We start from the raw sequence: 18,953 nt of genomic DNA on the forward strand, positions 1-18,953 counted from the left end.
TTATTTCAGGATCTGGAGCTCTCCCGGGGGGGTGGTGGCACACCTGCTCAGTGGTGTTTGCATGGCACTCAGCTCTCTGAAGGCACTTTGCCAGCCAGAGTAGAGAGCTGCTTCCACAGCCTGGCTGAGGTCAGGCTTCCTGCCAGCAGAATAGCATTTACTACATGGACAAAACAAATTTCAAAGACTTCCATTTGAATCACTGCCCAAAGTCATCTTTTCTAATTGCAGCAAGTCCAAAAACCAAAGATTGGTTCTTCAAGAACTCAGCATGACATATTCCCTGATCTTATTTTATTAAGGCAAAATATCTCTTTGGCATTTCAGTATTTCCATTTCAGTATTTACAGCATTTCATCTGTATAAACTAACCTGCAAATTAGCACAGACTGTGTTGTCTAATAGGGAAGAAAAGCTTTCACTTCTGCTGCCTGATGCAAAAAGCTGATAAAAAATGCAAATGTGACTTTACTGCTGCCCCTTCCACCACCATCACATCCATGTCCTGCTCTTGTTCAGCAGTGTTTGCCAACACCCTGCTTCTTTCACCAAAGCCTTCAGAGGAAGCTGAAGGGCTTACTTGAGAGAGATAACTGGCTTAGTTCCAGCTCTAAAGTGTCACTTATCTTCCCTGCTGAGTTTAACTCCACTTAAGTCATTCAGAAACAAGATAATTTTATATTTGTCTGCCTTAAGCTGTACTATCTCACATTCTTAGATAATCCTTTTCCTCTTGGTTTTTTTTTTTTTGGTTTTTTTTTCTTGTTTCTTGCTATTTCTCAACTTCAAATTGGCCTATTAAATTACAGACATGAAACTGGCTCCTGTGCCATTCATATGAGCACCAAAAGGCACTTGCACTTCCCTTAGCTTTAAAACAAGCTTCCAGGATATTCTTTAACAAAAATGAAAAAAGTCCACTTATCTTCTGCCTGCAGGGTAGTAGATATGTGCCAACTTTCTCAGAATCTTTGACTCTGCACCTCTGACAGGTGTTAAATTTCTCAGAATAATTTCTAAAAATTTGACTCTAATTTATCATCTCATCTAACACAACATTAATACCTTTAAGGACCTCTGACAATTCAATAAAGCATCATTCCAGAAATGCCCTTGGCTATTTTGAAACAAGCTGGGCTTTCTCAAACTCTTCTGTTTCTGAACTCTCAAGTTACATTCAAACATCAACTTAACCAGCAATTATATCCATTTCAGTTTTTTCCTCTTCTAAAGAAGATTGATGTTCTCAAAGAACAAAGATGGTTTTTGGCAAGGTGGACTGAGAGCTCTGGTGGATTTTGGAGAAGGCTTGAACTGCTAATTCCTCTGTCAGTGACCTGCTCTGGCATCCTTTGCATTCAATGTCTCAGGGCAGTGCAGTGAACAACAGAAATAGCATCTATCACCACTTCCCCACATTCTTGACATGCAGGAACCATTTTCTGCTGCTTTCTGGGCTCATTGTGAAAGAAACACAGAATTTGAGCAGAAATACAGAGCAGCATTATGTAACTGAATCTACCAAATGGAGCATTCATAGAGAGTTCATCATCGTGGTGTCTGAGCATCTGTTGTATTTAAAATGAGAAAATATTTTAAATGCAGTGTTCAGTCAGAAAATCCTGCACGAATCCAGAAATGATGATAGACTCATCTCACAGTGGCTGTTTTTTTTCTAACATTACCCCTATTCTCTCTAAAGATACAACTTCTGTAGATGATGGATTGGGTCAGTGCCAAATTACAGCTGGCAGTGAAATTCTGCATCAGCCAAGACATAATCAACATTAAGCATTTGAGCCTCAAACTTCAATTTGATCCTCACACAAAGCAAATTGCAGAGAAGTGTCATTTATTTATGTTTACCCAGCTCTTGCTCATCTGCTGACAAAGAGTGACAGGAGTGGCTGAGTGGCAGGTCAGACAGAAATATTCGTGTTGGGAGCAATTGTCTCAGCAATGACTCCCCTGTCAAAAACCCTCCCTGAGTCACTCAGCAGCCAAGGAACTGCTCTGCACCTCTGGGGCTCAATTTGGGTTTTTCTTTCCTTGCTGTTTCTGCTGTGTGGAAGAGACTACAAATGGTTGTGACACTTGCAACTGTTCCAGAAGCATTTGGATGTCAGGAATCCATCACCTCTCACTTCTGCTTTTTCAGCCTATTGACTTAATTCTTTTTGTTGTTGACACAAAGGGGAAAGTCCTGAGAGCCAATTCTGGGACATGCACAGCAATCTGATCTCTTCAGACAGTAATTTGTACTTTTTACTGTAGTCCTGGGGATGCTCAAGAGAAATGTCAAGTTTTAAATATTACCTAAACTAGTTCTTGTTTCCTACTTGCAAATAAATTAAAGTAAGACTTAGGAAAGAAATCAGAATCTATATAAACCTTAAGGAGAAAGACTTAATCATCTACATACTTGCATGTAAACAAGGAATAAGGTTCTGTTAGAGCCTTATCAGTGTAAGATACCATGTATATAAAATCTATATATAAAATATATTCATGTTTTAGGAGCCATAATACCTGCTGAAAATAACACCCATGTTAACATGCTACCAAGGAATGCTGGGTAAGGCTCAACACTTTTATTGCAAGTTAGTTCTTGTTACCAACTGCTCTAACAAAATGTTTAGACACCATTTGTAGCTTCAGTGCTAATTCCAAGCATGCCATTATTTCTAATAAGACAGATTTTGCAGCCAAGAGTAGTTAACCCAACTGCATTTCCACTTTACTGCATGATTATTGCATTTCTCTACACAGCTGTCTGCTCAGAAGCAGGAGAATAATTAGTTCCTTCCATGCATTCTAAGTCTTATTCTTTTCAGTAAAAAAGAATTCTAATATTGTTCATTTATCCGGGATACAATTGCTGGCATATAGCTATAAATGTGGATGACAAGCTTTTATTAAACTATTAAACCAGTTGTTTATATACATTTCTTTCAAAACACAAAATAACTGTCAAAATCAGTGAAAACACAAAACAAAGCACAAATCACATTTGTCAGCAACAGCTTAAATAACCTCAGTTTTAACAAAGAGAACATCAAAGAGAGTCAAAAATTATTTCAATCAACTGGGTTTTTGTATTTCTCCTTAGTTTAATATAGCAAAGTTAATATTTTTAACAGATTTTAATTGTAAAATTGCAGCTAAAATGCAAAGTAAGCTGCTGGAAGTACAGATGACCATGTACAATTCCTTTACCAATTTATTAACAAAGCAAGAACACTGCACTGCTGTGGGCTTATACATAAAGAGTAAGAGGTAAACCTGTGGATTAATTAATCAGGATGCAGGTAAAACCACCTTGTCAAACACATTTCATGGTTTAGTACTCTGGGCATGAAAAGATGGGATTGTTCTTCAAAGAGAAGAGAATTCCTCTGCATCACTGCCAGGGATTGCTCCAGGAGAACCAGACAAGTCAGGTCCACAGGTTCTGTGCCTTTCCACAATCCAGGAGGTACATCTAATTTAATTTAATTTAATTTAGGACTACTTTAAAAACAGTTTTGTCAGTCACACAAATTGCACTGATCTCATACCTGTTCATACCCACAAAATTAATGCCATAAATAACTCTTGGGTGGTGCCACATTGCTGCTCTTTCCAAAGGGTTTTACTGTAAGAATAATTATATTTTAACAGTGGAATAACTGTTGTTATTAATAGCTTTCAACTCAGTAAAATTATTTTCCTCTCTGGGCACCCACCATGTAGAAACTACATTTCTTTTGCTGTTTTTATTAAACTTTGGATAAACAAAAATGCGTAATTATTTTCCTTAATGATATCTTAGGCACTTCTTACAGGAACTCTGAATCAAAACAAACATTTAACCTGTCTTCTTGAGCAATTTCATTTGCTTTTGTTCCCTGCTGTGCTGGAAACATACTTTGTGCTTGCTCTCAATGAGGCACCCCAACAATTTCTCAGGTAGTGCAGCATAATGTAAATATTATGGTTATAGATGAGCTGTTCCCTGCTGCCATTTACTTCATGTTTTACCTCACTTGTCATTTACAAATCAAAAATGTTTATGGACTCAAAAATGTTTACAACTCTTCCAGCTAGAATAAAGGGTATTCTATTATTCCCAAGAGGAATGTGGAAAAATGTGTGTGAAGTACTGCAATATTCTAAATTCCCTCCTGTCAGCGATGGAGAGACGGGGATATCTGAGTTTGGATAAATTCTTATTTTTTATTGAGTATACAAGGTGTTTATATAGGGTTTTACTTGTATGGCACTTATATAGAGTTCTGGTTTTGGTAAAAATTTCCTGTTGGTTACACATTCTTCATGAGATCACCTCACCTGGTAACATGATCTTATCCCAAAGTTTCACCACATGTTTCTTGGTCACTTCTTGCCCAGGGAACATTTATCTGTGCCTGTGTCTCCCATGATTTCTGCTCAATCACACCTAAGATATCAGAACCCTTTATTGTTCCATTGTACTCTCTGTTTTATTCCCTGTACCCTCAGCTTCCCATTGCTCCAGGTTTGGTTGCAGCAGAACATGGATAGCCTTGAGAAGCCAAAAATCTCCATTTCTGATTCTGATCTTGTTCAATGCACATTCCTGGGTGATGGAACAAAGCCACCTTCTGGTTTTTCATCAGCTAAAAGAGAGTAATTAATCTTAATTCTCTTTTTTTCCCTGCAAAATAGAACTCCTGTAGCTGGAGGAAAACAAAGAGGTATCAGTTGTTCTGTGGCAAATTAATCTTAAAGGGAGAATCTTCCAAAGAAAATCAATAGGTTTGAACAAGATTCAGTATTGCCTTTGAGCCCTGAAACCCAAACTAAACTCAAAGTTTGCTTTCAGCATTGTGAGTCTGCTCTTGTTCTGATGTGCTTTTAATACAGTGTCATCATTTGAAAAGTCAGATTTTCATATATGAGCAATTTTACTTTATGTGGCTTCACCTTCATGGAAGACTCCACTAATATTTTATACAGACCAAATGCTTACAGGTATTTCAGGCAACTTAATTATTCTCAGAGGAAATTTAATAGGGTATTATTTTTTTTTATTCTGTTGTGTTCTGTGTTTAAGATATTCATTTGAATCTTTCTAAATTAGCCTGTTCCATGTGAGAAATTTTGAAAATTATGTCTCCTTAGATGCTCAACCTTTTTCTAAAAAAAAGCTAAACTGAATGAATTTAACCATGGTACCATGGAAATAGCTTTAAAATCAAATTGGGTGCAGGGAGGAAGGATACAACTGCAACACAGAGAAAGTGACAGGTTTGAGAAAAACAAAAAAAAAGTCTCTCTTCATTATACACTGAGACTTTTGTGGTTGAATATACTTGAGGGGTTTTATTTCCATGAGTGCCATCACTCAAAATAAGAGTTTGATGTTGACTCAGGGTTTCCATGGGTGGAAGGAGAATTTTGTCCTTGCTTTTACCCATTCCTGCACTCAGCATTTTGGTTTGTTGTATAAAATTAGTTTATCTAATTCATTGTTATTCTGGCACTTTGCACAGAAGATTTCATCACTTATTTCCCTGATAATTCACAAGTTAGTTTGGCTGCCAGGGTGAAGAGTTGTACATAAAAATGCAAATATATGACTAAGCCTAAAAATTTGAGTGAGTGCACAGTGCCCAGAACAGTGATGTTGTCAGAGTTCAGCAGTACCACAAAGTGATGGCTAATGAGCATTATCACCTCTGTGTGCTCTCTGAGACCTTCACTGTCCTGCTTCCTGGCTGTCAGAATTTGGTAGAGCACTCCATTGCTCCTTTGACATTTTTTTCTATAGTTCCCAATTGAGACAGGACACAAGTAATTGAAATTAACACACCAGAGCAGTACTTTTGACCCTCTTGTTATTTTTTTGGTCTGTGAACTGCTGGCTGTAAATAGTAAAGCTACAGACCAAAAATCTTCTGATCTTACCAATGCAAATTTTCTTTCAGAATTTCCACTGCCCCTTTTTACATCAATGTCCAAGAACTAAAGCAGCATCCACAGGGATTTGGAGGGTGGTGAGAGGACAATGCTTGAGTGACTTTTACATAAAGCTTGTAAGATTATTTAAAAGCAGAATACATTTTGCAGTCAGGGCAGAATGTGGGAAATGGAACTGTTTGAACACATCATCCATTTCTTACCTTATCTTGGACTGAGATAATAATCTCAGGTTTCACATAACTTGGGATACTGCTGTGATTCAGATCAGCACATGGATTGGTGGATTTACATCTTCAGGAGGCAAAGTGAGGTTCAGTTTATTTACCTTGACTGTGCACATCCTGTAGGGACATCATTCCTGTAGAAAAATCCTCACAATTGCATTTCAGACTGAATAACCAGACCTCACATTCATCCAAAAGACAATTTCACAAATACAGGCATTAAACTCTGTTTCAGTGAGGTTTAGGGGTTGTTTTTCTCCCTCATTATAAACTTGGACAGCACATTATAATGACATTTCTTTACTGGCAGTTTAGTCTTGGACCATTTGTACAGTGACAGAGATTACCAGATATAAAGCAAGTTAATACTGATCTTGTTCACAGCATGTAAGTCCAGAAGTTTCTCTGGACAGCCTTTAGGAGTGTCAGCATGAAAGACAGACCTGATTTTTAAATGTGAACATCAGGCTTTGCAATTCTGACAATGCCAGAACAAGAACCTTCCTTTTCTATTGACATCTAAAACTAAGAAAGATTTTTAGGCTAAAAAAAGCTGACTAGCCTTTAATCTGAACTCTGCCACCAGAGTTCATTAAATTTGTTCATCTATTTTTTCTATTTTTTAAAAACAAAAAGGTACAAATTGCAATGTAAATTGTAACAGTGTCTGGTGGTCCCAGATAAATTAAATATCAAGATTCTGGGTAAGACATTTAGATAGGCAGTGAGAGAAGGGAACTGTGCCTTTGTAATGTAAAAGTTCAGCAAATCATAAAACTAAAAAGCAGAAGGAGAGCTGCAGGAGCTTAGGAGAGCCTGGTTAACAATAATACAGTAAGTGCTTAACTGTAGGAGCCTCTGTAACCAAGTTTGCAGAATCTGGGGCCAATGAATATCAGTATTTTGAATTCTGTGAGTGCTGGTTATATGAGTTCCAAACTCATATCCCATATGTTTCCTCAAATATTTCAACCCCTGACTCCTCAGCTTGGTCTGAGGCTGCAGAGTTCAGATTATTTGTTGCCCATGGCAAGTGCTGCTGGAGCAGGGAAGGGATGTCAGTCCTGCAGTGCAGTCTGTGGCTGGATGTGGGTGAATTCACAGGCTGGCAATTCTGAGGAAAACCTGCTGATCCTGTTCCAGTTGGAGCCAGATGGTGACTGAAATTATTAAAATTTCAAACTCCTGAAAAATGACCCTGCTACAAAGAACCCAAAGCAGAGGTGGGATCCCAGTACAAACCAAGCAGTGTGGGAGGAGTATTTGCAGACACTGTATGGGATGGTTTGCCTCTGGTTAATTGTAATCCTTCCCTTCATCCTTTTCCAGGTTCAGCTGATCCACTATAACCATGAGCTGTACACAAATGTCACAGAAGCTGCAAAGAGTCCTAATGGGTTGGTGGTAGTTTCCATATTTATGAAAGTAAGTATTCCATGCTACAGATTCCTAATAGACAGACTGTAAACTTTCCCCTGAACTGTAAATGTAGGAGTTAGACTCCTCATTATATTACAGCAGTGCCCAGAGGCTTGATGAGGAATCCAGAGCTTCATCCTGAACTGAGCACTCCATCTCTGCTTCAAAGCTTTTACAATATAAGGGAAATTAAACAGGATAAGGCAGGTGGGGAAAAAACCCTTCACATCATAAACATCACTCATAAAACCTTAATGGCTATGGCAGAAGTCACTAGCTTTGCAGATTTAGTGCTTCTTCATGAAATGTTATTCATCCAAATCTCCTCTAGAAGGTTGAGGCCCTGGGAAAGAGGGCATGTCATGCTGATGTGTCAAAGCCAGCAAAATCAGATTTTCTCAGTGTTATTTAAAACACCTTAAAACTGTCAAAACTGAAAGCAGAAAGTTAAAAGTAGAACTTCTAATATCTTCCATTTCACAGAGCCACAAAATGTGAATATTTTGTCTCCATCCTGTTGCATTCAAGGTACATAGTTAAGTCTATGATTTATAGTGATCCAACACTGAACTCAAGACTTTGGTTTTCCCAAACCTCTTTGATTACATTGGAGGAACCTTTTCTCTCATTTTATATTAAAAAAATGTATTTCTCCCCTCCAAATATTGCTGATATTCTGTCACTATGTATCTCTGTTTAATCAGTCTAAAAAAGTGACTAATGCTGAAGTTCACCTCATCACACCTTAGGTATGGGATAAGGGGATTACTACTCTAATCCCATTTCATAAAGGTCCTAACAAAGCATTAACCTCAGAATTAAAAGTATGCATTTCACAGAGCATACTGAATAATTAGATATAAAAGGGCAATTTTCACACATCTCTAATATTTAAGGAAGATATTTAGGCTACTTTTTTTTTTTATCCAAAATGTATTGTATTATGACCCAACAATCTGACCTGCATTCATGAAAAAGAGAAAAATTAAAGCAAATACAGGGGGAATCTTGTCAATATTTAGAAGTACCTGCAGGGAGGTGTCAGGACCAGGCTCTGCTGAGCAACAGGAAAGAGGCAACAAGGGGACAGAATCTGACCTGTGGACAGTTACACCTGAACATGAGGTGTTACCTCATATGTTACCCAGATAGAAACCAGAGAAAGAGAGCTTTAATTTGCAATTAAAATAGCCTGCTGCAAGGAAAATATATTTATCAATAAATAAAATAATAGAATACTAATGAAAATCCTGCCTAATATATCAACCACCTGCAAATTTCATCAGAGCTGTGGGAGAGGAAACCTGTGCTCACACTTTTATTCAGGCATTAATTTATGTTCAACCTGTTCTCCCATCTTTGTGTTTTATTTATTTTACCAACTTTCTATCAAGCTTTATTAGAAAAAGAAGTAAGTAATTATTTTATTTTCCCACAACAATGAAAAAAAGGCAGAATCCATTTGGAGGAGTATCAGAGAGTGAGTGTGTGTGGAAGAGCTGCAGTTCTGGCAGGGAAATGTTTGTGAGAAGATTTTGACATTGTGCATTTTCTCTTCTGTAGGTATCTGAATCATCAAACCCATTTCTAAATCGAATGCTTAACAGAGACACCATAACGAGAATAACGTATAAGAGTAAGTTCCTTTTCACTTCCTCTGGTAACAGCTGTGCTCTTTCACACAAAAATAACACATTTAGTGATCCTGAGACAAGAGGCACTTCATAATGGGCAGAAATTCCAGGTTTGCATTGCCAAAACTCAGGGATGTGAAAAAGCTCATTAGGTCATCACTTTATCCAATGAATTTTGAACTTCAAAGTCTGTTTTGTGTCTGAAGCTGCAACAACAGATTAGTGAAATTATATTTGACATATAAATATACTGTATTCACACAGAATGCTCAGGAGAATCTGCCTAATGTTAGCAGGAAAGGGGACATGTGGTGCAGCCTGGATTATATCAGATCTGGTTATGCCAAGATGCTGCACCATTAACTGGATTTGGTATTCATCAGTGTTTCCTTTTTCTACAGAAAAGTTCCAACATTCTATTCCAATATTGCTGCATTCAACATTCCTATTCCACTACTGCTGCATTTAACAAATTTAGAAATAGGTCATTAACATAGCTTGTATATTTGTTGTGTTCACATTTGAAAAGCCTTTAACTGATGATCCTCAATAATTCCATGTTCATATATTGTGGAAAACTGGAGCTTAATTAAAGTATTTTAGAGAAAAAAATGAAAAATATGTATAAAAAATTAAACCTCTTCTCCTGAAGACCTCATTTCCTTTGTCAAATTGAAGTTTGTAAGGTAAACAATACCCAAATTTAACTTTCAGAAAGGACACAGCAAACCTGATAACTCCAATAGTTCCTTGTCCTCTCTGCACCATACACACTTTCACCCCACTGATGTTCTGATTTACCTGACAGTTAACAAATCTTGTTACACCCTTGGTCCAAACAAGAGACTTCTATGATAATAAAACTCAGTTCTCTACAATACCTATGGAAAGGAAGGCAACAGAGGGCTCTCCTCAGAATGTTTTTTCCAGTTGTCCTGTCAGTATCAAATGTCATCTTCTCTGTGTGGAAGGAGCAGATCAGTCCCATTTTTAAACTGCTTGTTCCTTGCAGAAACATTGCAGGGCTGTTCTGGAGGAGCTTCCTGCCTGCCAGTGCTGCTGCACATCCTGGGAACAGGGAATTATTGTTGTGGCTGTCTGTGATATTTCCAACTCCTTCCTCACCAATTCCATATTCCCAGCTTCTGTCTGGGAACCATCCAGATGTTCTCCCATGGACCCACACCCTCCCAGTACCAAATATTTCATTTGTATGCTACATTTAAAGTGGGAACTCCTCTCTGGAGCTGTCAGCATGTCACAACTTCCCATTGCTTGTTTTGCTTCCTTACAAGGGAAACACAATTCCAATCACACCTAATTTGGGTTTACTAAATGAAATGTTGCATGAAGATGAACGCACTAAACACAAGCTGGAAGAGCAGTGAGTAACAGAATTGCTTTAATTTTTAACCACTGTTTTTGCTAAGTTTATCCATTTAAAATTGAACCCCTGGTAGACACAGTGCACAAAACATTCCACAGGGCACTGGGTTCCTTACTGTAATAACAAGTATTGACTGGGAATTTTTAGTGTAAATTGGGAACATGAAAGTGTTATTGAAAGTAATTTTGCAGTTGTCTTGCATGATGGATTATAGCATCATTGCTGAAAACTAATCTTACCTCTAACCCTGCAGGATTTCTAGTGTGCCTTCAGCAGCTGGAGTGAATTTTTCAGTTTCTGCTTTAGGGCTCCACTCCTGAAGCCAGAACTCAGCACAGTGCTGCCAAAATGCCCAGAACTCATGTGCTGGAGAGGAGAGTGAGGGAGTGATAAATGGAGCCCTGCTTCAGAGTCAGGACAGTTCATAACATAAATAAAAGGTTTTCTTGTTGTTGTTTTTTTAAAGAACAGGAAGAAAATTAAGTGCTGTCTCTCCTGCTGCATGAAATTTCCACGGGCAAAGGGAATTAAAAGAGAAATTTTTACTCTTAGATATTAATGGCTACAGTGAAGTCAAGTGGACCCCAAGGAATTTTTTAAGGAGATTCTAAAGGCTTTTTTTATTCTGTTATCACAGCCCAAAGAATCTACTGTGAGCAAGCTGGAACAAGGTTTTTTTCAAGCAGGCTCTAGTCAGAAGCTGTGTGGATATCTCAAAAGAAAATTGCTTTATTATTCCTGGTTAAATGTGCCATTTGAGGTGATAAGTTAGTTTTCTTTCAAAACACTTATGCTACATGAGCTTTCACCCAGTGTTTGATTAACATCAGGGAAAAAAGTAACTTTTTAGATAAAAAAAATTCCACCTAAAGGTTTGGTCTTGTCATTGTCTGGTAAGCAGGGAAACTGGGGATCTCTACATTCCTGTAAATCTAACCTAGATCCTTTTCTGGATTATCTGATATGAACTTTAAAATCAAATGTACCTTCCTCCATTCATTAAACAATATATTCCCTATAAAAAGCATTATTATAAAGAGAACAAACCCAGATTTTCTGTGAAAGCCAACCCCACACATCTATCACAAACCTAGGGATAAAAGGATTTCCATCATTTCTTAGGTAAATTGTCAGAGTCAAGGCCCTTATGTAAATGAATGTGAAATCTAATGAAATCTAATTTGTAGAGAGAATTCCTGGGTTTGGAATTACCCTAAAGCACCAGCAGATCAGGAGAAACAGCTTGTGGGCTGCAGATAGGAGTGATGCTGAGGATCCAGGAAAGGCTGGATGGGTTTCTGAAGGGAAGTTTGTCACTGGCAAGAGATCATAAGTGGTGGTTTTGAGCATTTTTAATGCATTTGCAGTAAATATAAGCAATACCTTGAAGTGCTGCAGTCTGGTATTAACACCAAGCCACCAAGTCTGCTTCAGCTCCAGAGCAAGAAACCCTTACTGGGATGTGGGGAAAGGGCAGACCATGGGAAAAACCTTGGTAACTAAATCTTTATTGTGTAATCTTCTGTTTTGGAGCCATGGGATATAACTCATTTACAGGCATTAATAACTGCTGCAATTTCTTGGACAAACTCATTTAATTCACCTCTATCTTCCACTTTTCCTGAAGTGATATTTTCCTCCAGTTTCTCACATCAATATCCCTCATCTGTATTAATCTTCATTTAGTTTTCCATCTCCTAGTAAACATTTCAGGGCAGATTGTACCTGGTTGAAATGATTTTAGCCCAGCTGAAGCCAAAATGGCTGTGAGAGAGCAGAGCTGGTCCTTAGGGATCTCTTCTGCCTGACTCTGTTCCACTTGGTATTAAACACTCCACTGTCCATGACTCATAAATAATGAACAGGATGTTCATGTGGGAAAGGAAAAGTGTGTGATGATTCATTGAAAACAGGCTCTGGCATGAAAAAAATCCATCAGTTCTCTTCTGATGCAATCCTAGCAGAATTGTCAGAGCAAAATAATGATTTTAATAACTAGTTCACAGGTATACCCAGTCATCTCTACTTGGTAGATATAACTGCATTCTGACTGTTTCCATGCTTCTGTCTGGGAGATTTGGGTTTAGAAAGAGGCTGCCATGGGCCAGATGAGCCTGGGGGTGTTCAGAGAGGTGACAGCCACTTCCCAGACACTGGTGGCACTTTCCCTTCCCAGCCATCAGCAGGGCAGTGACCCTGGCTCAGGCTGCAGGGGCAGGGCAGAGATTGTTCTGACAAACACGAGAGGACCTGCCACGATTTTATTTTGTAAAGTAACAAACACATTTCAAATATAAAATAAGAGTAAGGCCCTGGTCAATGAGGCAGAAACACTCTCACCTTGGCACTTTACTGCCAGTATTGTTGCCCCCAAACCCTGTACTGTGTTAACTGTGCTGTGTTAAAATAAAAAACAAGATCACATTTGCTCTGCCTGTGTTCTTTGATTTTTCTGTTGCCCAAGACAAGTCTGCAGCCTTTCTTTTTTATTCCATTAGATTGTACAAGTATTTAGCTCATCCAAGTTATTTCCTTCAACTACAATATGTTAAATACAAGTTAAATTAAACCTTTCTTTTTTAGCTCTTACACACTTCCTTGATCATTTGGATTTCTCTGCAAATGAAGGCCAGTTCACATTGAGCACTGAAAGAGGGAACACCTCAGTGTGCACTTTTCCTTGCCTGCATTTTAATGTTCCCTCTGCAAATGAACCAAATTGGAGACACCACACACCAGAGAAAGAATAATTCAAAGAGATCTCACCATGTTACAAATCATAACCAGCCCAGCTTGCTCTGAGATACACATGAGCAGCAGTGTATCAGTGTATCAGTAATAAGAAATGTTTATCCCTGGGTGGATCAACTCCTACAGCCTAAGATTTGGCAGGAAAATCTGAGTTTTAGCTTTGACAGCACTGCCAAAAGTACTGCAGGGCCAGCATTACCCAAGAGAAACAGTGCAGGTATTACAGAAAACACTGAGGAGCTCTGATGGATTTTGAAAGATATAACCATAGCTCATTATATTTTGGTACATATCCACAGAATAAATTCTGTTGCAGAGGAATACACCTCATTAACTCCCAGGGAGCCTTAAAATAAAGGCAGGTACTGTTTTCTAGCAAGTTTTTCACCCACAGTTTGGCTTTCTGGGGGAGCTGGCACTGCACCCACTGTGCACATGAGAGGCCAGCAGGTTCCAGGGAGCAGCTTTATTATTTATTATTTATTAGTTTATTATTATTTATTAGTTTTATTTATTTTGTTTGTTTGTTTGTTTGTTTGTTTTCTGGTGCTACTGTTTTACCTGGGTTGTTTTCCTCTCTTCTCCAGATGATGCATACTTACTACAGGGGCTTAATATTGAGGAACTTTATCCAGAGACATCTAGTTTCATTACATATGATGGGTCAATGACAATTCCACCCTGCTATGAAACAGCAAGCTGGATAATAATGAACAAACCTGTCTACATAACAAGGATGCAGGTAAAGCAATTTGCAAATTACCCAGTCTAGGGTAGGTACAAAACATTATTTTAAACATAATATTTATAGCTTTGCATTGCTTCAATCCTTGTGCTGTAGGGATCTCTGCATGCAATTTATACAGTTTGCAGAAGCACTGAAGAGGTTTTTTGTCAAAATAAAAATATTAACTGTTCAGAGCTCTGTCAGTATCTACACACACAAACTTTGAGGGGGGCCCTGTTTTCAGGGGGTTTGAACCAAATGGTTTCCAGCAGTCCCTTCACAATTGCATGTGAATTCTGTGATGCTGTGAAAAGTTACCTGGGGACTCTAAAATAGGTACAGCAGTGTGGTACAAACATAACTGAGGTTATTAAGGATAACAGAGGCATTCCTGGGTCTGAATAAACACATGATAGCACATTAATGTGACAGAGATACAGGGTCTGGAGCTTTCTGGAAATAAAATCAGACAATGATTTCTGGTATAGAATAAAATTACAGGATACACCCCACAGATACCTTTGGAAAAATCAGATTTTTTATTGAACCCCCTATTAGAGAGAAGCAGGAGAAATAATGCAAGAGAAAACACAACTTCACATCCAAAGGGAAGCTGTTGAGGAAACACACCAGTGGAAAAATTTCAGAAACTAAATTTCTGCACAACTTGCTTACAGTCCAGTGCCTGGCATCAAAAAACAGCAATTTTAACAGCAATTGCCCTTTTCTCCAGTGTTTCCATCAGTGAGTTGCCTACAGAGCTGTGAGCTGAACTAAAACTCCTCTTGCACACTGGAACCCCAAGGAATACTTGAACCACCATCTGCCTGCCCCAAGCAGGCAGGAGAAGAAATATGGCCTGAGAAATGAAATGAGGAACAAGCAAACAACCCTAAATATCACTTTGGGATTTAGACTCATATTAACATTGTAAATAAGATGACTTTTAAAAGCCTGAGATGTTTGATTTTTGTGATATTCCTTCTGTCCAGTTTAGGCTGGAGGCAGAGAAAGCATTTTGTTTCTTTTCTAAGTGGGTGATTTGGGAGAAGGACACAGCTGAGCACGGGCAAAAATGCTCAATTTTGTGAACTTTTCAAGCACAGGACCTGAATATTTTCCTACAAGCAGCATTTTTAGGTCCAACATTAATATGCAAAATCAGGATTAGAATACTTCTAGTCTGTGCTGCTACCTATGGGTTATAACCTCATGACACTTGCTCCTTGTCATGCTTTAGTGGTTAATCACATCCTTCATTAATAGTTATATCCTCCATTATTAATGCTGCAAATGGATTTTGTGGAATACTTACTAATTATGTTGTATAAAAGCAATGCCCAGCTGGAGTTTTCCCTGTTAAAGACTTCCAGTACATGAAACCCAGCTATGGATTTCCCCATTAAATGCCATAAACAAACCTCTTAAATTGTACACTGACATAGAAGATATTTTTGTTTTATATCTTTAAACCAAAATATTGAGGGTTTCTGGTTTGTAACTTGAAACTTTTTTTTCCCCTCTCAGATTTTGGCTGGCTTGAATCAATTCAGAGTTGCACTAACACAACAGCCATTTCTGCCAACCAGTGCTGGCTGCACAGGATGATTCAGTGTTTCCCTCTGTGCTGTGAAACCATCTCAGAAGAAGGCTGGAGTGTGCTGTAGGAACACTCAGTCACAGCACAGACAGTATCATGACAGACCTGTCAGCCAAAAAAAGCCTCTCACTTTTTAACATCATTAATTTCACGACTTCAGCAGCATCACTGTCACTTTTCCTTCCCATCCAGCCTGCCCCTACCTGGTTCTTGAGTAACACCAGCCAAAGCTGTGGCTTCTCAGCTGAGAGCTGCACTGATAGCTACAAAACTCAGGAAATTAGCTCTTGTCATTCATCAGGTTCATTTGCTCTGTGCCAGCTGCTGCCATCCAGCACTGTGGATTCCATTCCTTCAATACTGTGTTCATTTGTTCCCCACAGAACTAACCAGTGTACTGCTTACTCTCATTTAAAATGGGGCTCACAAACAGAGGAGCACACAAGGAATGGTTTTAAGTTAACTCTGACTACAAACTGCCACAGTTAACTTAAATTCTCTTTCACTGAAATTCTGTTTCACTGAAATTCTGTTTTACTTCCATTTATGAACTAATCTATTTAATAGTGTTGTATGTTGTTTACTTGCAGCAAAGACCAGTACTAAAACCCCTTGTTTTGTTTTATAGATGCATTCTTTACGACTGCTAAGCCAGAATCAGCCATCACAGATATTTCTGAGCATGAGTGACAATTTCAGACCAGTCCAGCCTCTCAACAATCGATGTATCCGAACCAATATCAACTTTAGTTTACAGGGAAAAGATTGTCCAAACAATAGAGCACAGAAACTACAGTATAGAGGTAGGTTCCACCTCCAGAATAACCCTTCCTGTGCTTTCACTGAGCTCCTTTCTTTGGGAAATCCAAGGGCATAACAAGGCACAAAAATAAAAACACATAAAACTCCAGATCTGGGGGAATAACTGTGTCAGTCAAATGCCACACATTTGAAATAGATGGGTAAATGTGCAGGAAAAGCATGACAAAAAACCAGCATGGGACATCAAATATGTTTTATAGAAATACACAGGACAGGTCCTTGGTTTTCCAGCCTCATTTTAAAGTCTTCTCACCCTACAAAGTGCATTTTGCTCTGGGTTACTCACCTACAAAGGGGAATGAGCTGGTCTTGATGACAACTGGTCTCAAACAAAATTAATAATTGATAAGATTAATTTCACTTTCAAGGTGCCCCACCATAACAAGCACCTGAATTGCTGAGTGTTGTGTCCAGCTTTGGGTGTAAACCATGGAGCAGCTCAGTCACCTGCAGCTGGAGTCCTGCACTGCCACAGCTGTGGCTCACAGCTGAGCTTTGATGCTCCCCTGCATCTCTGAGCCCCATGCACACAAATAAGGGTGGTGGAGTGCCCTCACAGCAGTAATATCATCATTCTGAAGGAGGAGCACTAAAGGAAAAGAAAGGACATTTTCAGCAGCAGGGCAGATGATTGTGTTCAAATACTTCAAAGAAACAACCACTCAGACTTAATTCTTTTCTAGAAAGAGGAAACTGAACCTCCTGGCTCTTTTAGGATATTTTGTCTAAGTGCCTAATACAGTGTTAAATCACTTTGATTCACAGTGTTAAAACAGTTTCATATTTGGAGCTTATTGAACCATAATTGTTTTTTTCTCTTCCAGTAAATGAATGGCTCCTCAAGTGAGGCAGAGCAGGCAGGACCCAAATCCTCAGTGGATGCTCCTTTGGGAACTGACATCATCTACAATGCACCCACTCCCTCTCTGGGCTCACGTGCACCATGTGCTGTGGGGAAGGAGCTGCCATGCTGGAAAACTCCTCAAAGCTCATTCATGTGATTGGTGCCCATTTCAAAACAAAACAAAACAAAACCAAGAAAAAGCATTGCAGTAAACGTGATTATAATTTTCCTGAACTAATTTAGAGTCACAAAGAAAGACTTTTCAGCCTTTGTACATATGAAATTCTTCCTCTTCTCCCCACCTCTCCCTCAATTGAAAAAACAAAAAAAAAAATGAAAAAAGGTGGCTCAGTACAGCATCAAAGTGGAGTTGTGTTCTGTGTGCCAAGTAATCCTTGGAAAGCTTTCATTATTTCACAATCATTAATGGATACTGACAGGACAGAACAAGACTACTGTAAAGGAAACTTATTTCTAGGTTATGATCTTTCTGTTAATAAAATTTAAAAAGGGACAGACTTTGAGAGATAAGTATTGTAAATATATCACTGCAGAATATAAAGGAAATTGAAATATTTCCCTCTGTCACATATCTGTAGTAGGATTTGGCAAAATCAGAATATATCCATTTTCTGTTTCTTGTTTTGCAACAGATCATACGTTGTGTTGGTTACTATTAACAGCTCAATAAATGTCTTTAACAAATTAATTTAGTTAAATTGCTTTGATTTCTTTTTTCCTTTCTGAAATAACAAGCCTCTACTACTTGTGGATGCATTATTTGTGTTTTTCTCTTTTTTTCTTCTTCTTTTTTTCTTTCTTTTCTTATGTAATTTCTTTGTTTGCAGCCCATTCAAGTGAGTTAATGACAATTGGGAATGCACTTAGAGGTGGTAGAGCTTTAACTCCACTTTAGGGTCCATCATTAACAGGAACTGGGCTCAGAAGCAGAAAGCAGTTGAAACATGTCTCAGTTTTAAATTGTCATTTTCCTTGCTGAAGCCATTATTGGAACAGACATTCAGTCCTGTAAATTGGTGGTGAAAGGGATATTTTTTCTTTACAGATAAAGCAGGAGCTGACCAAGTAAAAGCAAATGCCTTTTTTTCTTATTTATAATGGTCATTCACTGTGTTTGGTTACTGTCAAGAACTCAATAAATGTGTTTAACAAGTTCACACAGTGTATGTTTGACCTTCTTGAGTGCTGAGGGGTTTTTCAGGGTTGGTTTTTTAATTTTTCAGTCTGGAGAGGGGTCAGGCCTCGTGATCTCCCATCCCTAATGCTCACATTGTGCCACATTTAAGTTCCTAGGTGTTTAACTTCCAGGATCCTGTTTGTGTATCTGTAAAATAATTGATCCTCAAGTTATTTCCTTTGAAGCATTTCAAATGACTTCCAGCACAGTGACTGAAAAATCCACAGCACAACCACAGAAATGTCACACAGTGAGTATTACACTGCAGATTAATACTGTCAAATTCTGCCATTGAAAAAAGCAAAATTCCCACCTCAGGGTTTACCTAGCTAATAAAAACTGAAAAAAAATCACGTGCCTTCAATATTTTTGAGTGATCTGTAACTCATAAACTTGTTTCTCCT

The 18,953-nt window shown here is 38.4% G+C and overlaps 1 protein-coding gene across 2 annotated transcripts in view; it reads left to right on the forward strand.

The window, feature by feature from the left end:
* The window catches only part of CA10 (carbonic anhydrase 10), a 165,351-nt gene extending 147,295 nt beyond the window's left edge, over positions 1-18,056 (forward strand). For both annotated transcript variants that reach the window (XM_056506184.1, XM_056506185.1), the window contains 5 exons: positions 7,497-7,592; positions 9,150-9,222; positions 13,946-14,100; positions 16,314-16,488; positions 17,332-18,056. In XM_056506184.1, coding sequence (XP_056362159.1) covers positions 7,497-7,592; positions 9,150-9,222; positions 13,946-14,100; positions 16,314-16,488; positions 17,332-17,354 — 522 coding nt within the window. In that variant the 3' untranslated portion in view covers positions 17,355-18,056. The remainder of the gene's footprint in view (positions 1-7,496; positions 7,593-9,149; positions 9,223-13,945; positions 14,101-16,313; positions 16,489-17,331) is intronic.
* Positions 18,057-18,953: the final 897 nt, after the last annotated feature.

The sequence above is a fragment of the Oenanthe melanoleuca genome, chromosome 18, assembly GCF_029582105.1.
Source record: "Oenanthe melanoleuca isolate GR-GAL-2019-014 chromosome 18, OMel1.0, whole genome shotgun sequence".
Taxonomy (NCBI): domain Eukaryota; kingdom Metazoa; phylum Chordata; class Aves; order Passeriformes; family Muscicapidae; genus Oenanthe; species Oenanthe melanoleuca.